Here is a 5372-nt window from a genome sequence, read left to right as displayed (position 1 = left end):
AAGGGTCACCTATATGGACCCTGCCCCCTTCGAATCTTCTAGGACATATTAAGTGATGTTTGTTCTTTAAACAGGTCTTCAGAGCACTTCTAAGTATGGGCCAGACCTAACTTCCTTTTGCCTAGCTCCTTCCCCGCTGCCTCTGCCCCTCAGCTCTGTCCACACCAGATCACTGACCTACTGTGTTCACACCTCCTGCTCTCCCCTCACTGAGCATAAGGAGCTCTCAAGTGCTTAGATACGCTCCTTTCTAAACTAAGGCATTTGCCAATTGATAGTTGTTCTCTCTGTGTCTCTCTGTGTCTCTGTCTCTCTCTGTCTCTCTCTCTGTCTCTCTCTCTGTCTCTGTCTCTCTCTCTCTCTCTCTCTCATCTACCTCAACCTCTTTTCTATACCAGCCCCAACTCCCAACTTCCTTATCATTGAATTCTCTCAGAGACTGAAAACCATGCCTGGCACACAGTAGGTGTCCAGTAAATAGTGTGTTCACAGACTGGTAAAATTCAAGTGGTTTCCTATTAAAAATCTCTGGACACAGAAGTCTTTGCCAAGTACACAGTGATAATGAGCTGTATGAGTAGCTGGCTAACACTGCTGTCAGAACCCACAAAAGGACAAGGCAACAGATGAACTCCAAACCACCTTCTCTGCTTGCAAAGCAGTTTGGAGCCCCAGATTTCCACTGGGAGGGTGAGCGGGAGGGAGAGGTTAGAAGAGGCTAGAATTAGCTGGAATTAAAATCAGTAATGAAACTCTGTCCAAAGACATTGCTTCTCGGCTTACCTGTGTTTTGGGTTCTGTTGTTATTTGTTTTCTTTTGTCTTTAATTAATGAAGCAAGTTGCAAGGGCAGGAGGGGAAGAAGGAGGTGACTAGAGGAGGGGAAGGCAGGAGGGGTTACAGTCTCCTGAGTACCTGTCATCTCTGTGACGTGCACAGCCGGCTCTTGTATTTTAAATGAAATCTCATCCTAATGTAGACACTACATCTGGAATTACGATCCACCCTGTGATCTGCCACTTTTACATATATGCACAGGGGAGTGGAGCGGTTTCCATAGAGAGGAACGATCACAGCCCACTACAATCAGTACCAGAGAAGACAAAGCTGCAACCCTGAACAGTCAGAAGTTCAGAGGACCTGCAGGGAGTAGCCTCCTGGCCCGGAAGCTGTGCCCCTCGACCTGAGCATTTCCACTCCAGAGCAAAGTCCACTTACAGGTAAGGTTGTCCTCGGGACTGATTTATGAAGTGTAAATGTATTTTCTCTCAACAAGGGCTGGCTGGTAACTAGACAGCTGAGTTGTTAGCAGTTCCCGGTGGGAACTCATGGGAAAAGAGTGCTGAACTCCATGGCCAGGGTTGTGTTAAATCCGCAGAAATTGGTACCAGAGACACCAGGGAGAAATTATTCAGGGTGCAAAATGACCATTCTGAAGAAGTGGCAGATCCAATGCAGTTTGTTCTCTCTCTCTCTCTCTCTCTCTCTCTCTCTCTCTCTCTCTCTCTCTCTCTCTCAGCCCATGAGATGAGCAGGACACAAATCCATAGGTAAACCTATACAGCAGGAGCCTCCAGGGAGGCCAGGTCATAGCAAGAGAGGAAACTTTTAAAATTTTTCCTGGGAAAACTGTAGACAGTAATTTTGCAGCACTGTTTTCTGCACATATGTGTGCAGAAACACATATGTGTGGCTTCAAAGTAAGAACAACAACAACAAAAGCCCTGTGCCTCAAAGAACACGCTTCTCCCTCAGTAACAGGTAATAGCATGTATCTGCACAGACAATACATCTAAAAGGAGAATGGAAACTATGGTTTCCTGCAAATTAATCTCCTTAAGTGCCTAAATGCTAATCTGAATGTCAGTTTATGTAACAAATATTTATTGAAGATGTGATTTAGTTTAAGGCTCTGTTGGCTCTCTCTGCTGCTACCGAGGTTCTCAAGAGCCCCAAGGAACCACAGGGAGAGAAAATCTCCACATCACAAAAGTCTGGCACATCGCAGAAGGAAAGGCCAAAGAAATACAGAATTCGAAGTGGCCCAGGTCTTTAAGGTGCTGGCTTGTAAATTCAGGGCTTACTTCAGACTGAAGGAGCAACCAGTAGGGGTGGGGTCAGTCCCAAGATGGGCATGGATACAAAATACATTGAGTTTTCAGCAGTATTTGTGATTCTCGTATAAAAATCTAAGCTGGTCCCTGCAGTCTTAGGGAGAGCAAGTGGAGTGAGCATCAGAGTGTAGGAAGGATCCAGCCATCGAGGCTGTGTGTGCCCTAGAATCTCCTCACGGCTGTACACTCACTTAGAGTCGAACCAGCTCTGTGATGAACCAGCCTGGGGAGTGCGTGGCTAGAGCATACACTCTCACACATTGGCTGTTTGACTTTAATTCATCACTTAGCCTTTGTGAGACAGTGTGGTCACCCCATTTGCCCAACAAGGACATTGAATTTCACAGGGCTAAGGAATCTGTCTGAGGGCTTCAGACAAAGGACCAGATTTCTGTCTCATTCTGAAGTGTGTGCTGTCACTAAACCCTGTGACACACTCATAGCTGCCCTGTGTATGTATTCGGATTCTTTAAAGCAAGGTTCATGTATTTTTGTCATGAAATACTATAAAATATAAAATGCTTATGATTCTAAACAAAGAAGCAAATAAATTACTTTAAAAGGAAAGAAAGGCGGCAGCTACAACATGCCTCTAGGAATGAAGGATTGTTACAGGAAACTATAATGAGTGCAGGGGGGTTGTATGTATGTCCGTGTGTATGTGTGCATATATGAATGTGGATGCATGAATCTGTGTGTATTATATAAATGCATATGTGTGAATGTGTTTGTGAGGAATGTGTGTGGGACACAGAGGTTTCTTCAGAGAACTGAACTCAAGCACAAAGGCAGTCTGAGCTGGGTCTGGTGACTTTGGCATACTTGCCCAGTACTTGGGAGTCTGAAGCAGGAGGTCTATAGCAGGAGTTTGAGACTAGCCCAGGCTACATACTGAGTTCCATACCCACCTGAACTAAAGAGTAGGGTTCATTTTTACAGCCTAAGGAAGTCTGAGATTGCCTTGAGCCATTCCTACTCATCTACTGGGAAAGGGCATGGTCAAGGTCATATAGGCATTAAGGTGAGTTTAGAACCCAGGCTTGCGATTACATGTCCCCTGTCTTCGCTATATACCATACCTTCAGATAACAAGACAGCCATTCTCACTGCTGAAGGCCCAGCAGAATCCCTATGTTGATTTACTTACAGAACGTTTTTTGCATTTTTATTGAAAATAGATCCTCTTTTCATACAATACATGCCAACCACAGTTTCCCCTCCCTCCAGTCCCCCTAGCTTTCCCATACACACCTCCTCCTTCCCCCAGCCCCACCCCCCACTTCTGCCAATTGTTCTAAAGGACAAGCACAGATGACTAATTTTGAAGACTAGGAAGGTGGCCACATATTTACTTAGTACATGTGTTATTAGCTTTTTGGGGCCAGTAGCAATGCTAAATTAAACAAGCTAGAAATGCCAGACTGACAAACTCTCAGACTGTAAAGATCATCAGTACTAATAGACGGCTAACGGTTCTGCATTGCTCTGATAAAATACCTGACGTGGGCAACTTCAGGGGAGAAAGGGCTATTTTGTCTCACGGTCCCAGATGTCTTAGCCCATCATGGCACAGCAGAATAGAGAAGCTTCATCAAGATAGAAAGAATTCAGACAGGAAGCATCCAGGGGTGATATACCTCCTAGGAACACCCATGTCCCCCAGTGACTTGGTTTCTCCACCTTCTGAGTTTCCAGAAGTTCCCAAAAGTATCTCTAACCACACACCAAGTATTCAAATCCACAAGCCTTCAGGAGCCAGTACATATCCAGAAATGTCAGAAGGGTGTGTTAAAACACAGATTGTTGGTCTCTTTATTTTGATTCGCTGGTTGTAGAGAAAGACCTGAGAACTGTTTGTAGTTGAAACAAATTACCAGGAGATGCTGATGCTGCTTGTCTGAGGATCAGCTTTGAGACACCTCTGAGAAGGAGGCCCTTGGTCCTATGGAGACTTGTTGCCCCAACGTAGGGGAATGCTAGGGTGGTGAGGCAGGAGTGGGTGGATGGGTAGGTTGGGGACCTTGCTCATAGAATCTGCAGGAGGGGTATTGGGATAGGGGGTTTGTAGAGGGAAAACTGGAAAGGGGGACAACATTTGAAATGTAAATAAATAAAATAAAATAAGAAGCCAAGCCACCTCTTCTGGGGTGGGTGGGGGGAGAGAAGAAGAAGAGGAAAAGAAACCTCCCAGGTGATCGTTAGAAATACTCTATTGGACAATATACCCCGTGTCCTCCTCAGACCGAAGTCCCTCTCACACCTGGTTTCACATCCTTCTTTTCTACTACAGGGAGCGATGCTGATGCCCACCTACTTCCTGCTGCCACTTCTGCTGCTCCTAGGAGGTCCAAGGACAAGCCTCTCCCACAAGTTCTACAACACTGGACCAGTCTTCAGCTGCCTCAACACAGCCCTATCTGAGGTCAAGAAGAACAAGCTGGAAGATGTGCCCTTGCTGAGCAAGAAGAGCTTTGGCCACCTGCCCACACAAGACCCCTCAGGGGAAGAAGATGACAACCAAACGCACCTCCAGATCAAAAGAACTTTCTCAGGTGCCGCGGGTGGGAATGGAGCTGGGAGCACCCGGTACAGATACCAATCCCAGGCACAGCACAAGGGGAAGCTGTACCCAGACAAGCCCAAAAGCGACCGGGGCACCAAGTTCACCCTTTCCCTTGATGTTCCCACTAACATCATGAACATCCTCTTCAACATCGACAAGGCCAAGAATTTGCGAGCCAAGGCAGCTGCCAATGCTCAGCTCATGGCACAGATTGGGAAGAAGAAGTAAAGCAAAGCCCAGGCATGAGGGTGGCACATCAAGACAAGGGCCCCGGAGTAAAGGGTAAAGGAAACTGAGGACGTGCCCTCGAATTTCAAAGGACAGTCTGTTTTCCCAGGCTGCTCCACTACTGTGCCCCTCTGATCCTCTCTTGCTTCCAGTCCGGTTTCCCTTCTCAGTACATACACACTCAAGCGCAGTATTGCTCAGCCCATATCCACAATGGAGGTTAACGTCTCTCCCCGAATCCTGTGTCTGCTTTCTGGTTCCCTGTAACAACAGACAAGTTCATGTGGTGCCCCTCCTTCCCAAGCTCCTCCCTGGTGTCACCATGTCTGCAGAGAGAGCTTTCAGGCTCCCTCCTTGTCCCACATTGGTCTGAGCCTCGGCAGAGACACAGAGATGCACAGCTCCCCCTCTTGATACCAAATACCTCCCCTACTTCCTCATCTGGATTAAAGTCAGTGGCTTCTTGAA

At 46.8% G+C, this 5372-nt stretch overlaps 1 protein-coding gene across 1 annotated transcript; it reads left to right on the top strand.

Annotated features, from left to right (window-relative positions):
- Positions 1-710: 710 nt before the first annotated feature.
- Ucn3 (urocortin 3) lies at positions 711-5372 on the top strand. The gene is made up of 2 exons (NM_031250.5): positions 711-1219; positions 4404-5372. Exon 2 carries the CDS (start codon positions 4410-4412, stop codon positions 4902-4904), a length of 495 nt encoding a protein of 164 aa, NP_112540.2. The 5' UTR covers positions 711-1219; positions 4404-4409; the 3' UTR covers positions 4905-5372.

The sequence above is a fragment of the Mus musculus genome, chromosome 13 (genome assembly GCF_000001635.26).
Source record: "Mus musculus strain C57BL/6J chromosome 13, GRCm38.p6 C57BL/6J".
NCBI lineage: Eukaryota > Metazoa > Chordata > Mammalia > Rodentia > Muridae > Mus > Mus musculus.
This window is presented reverse-complemented; position numbering and strand designations above follow the sequence as displayed.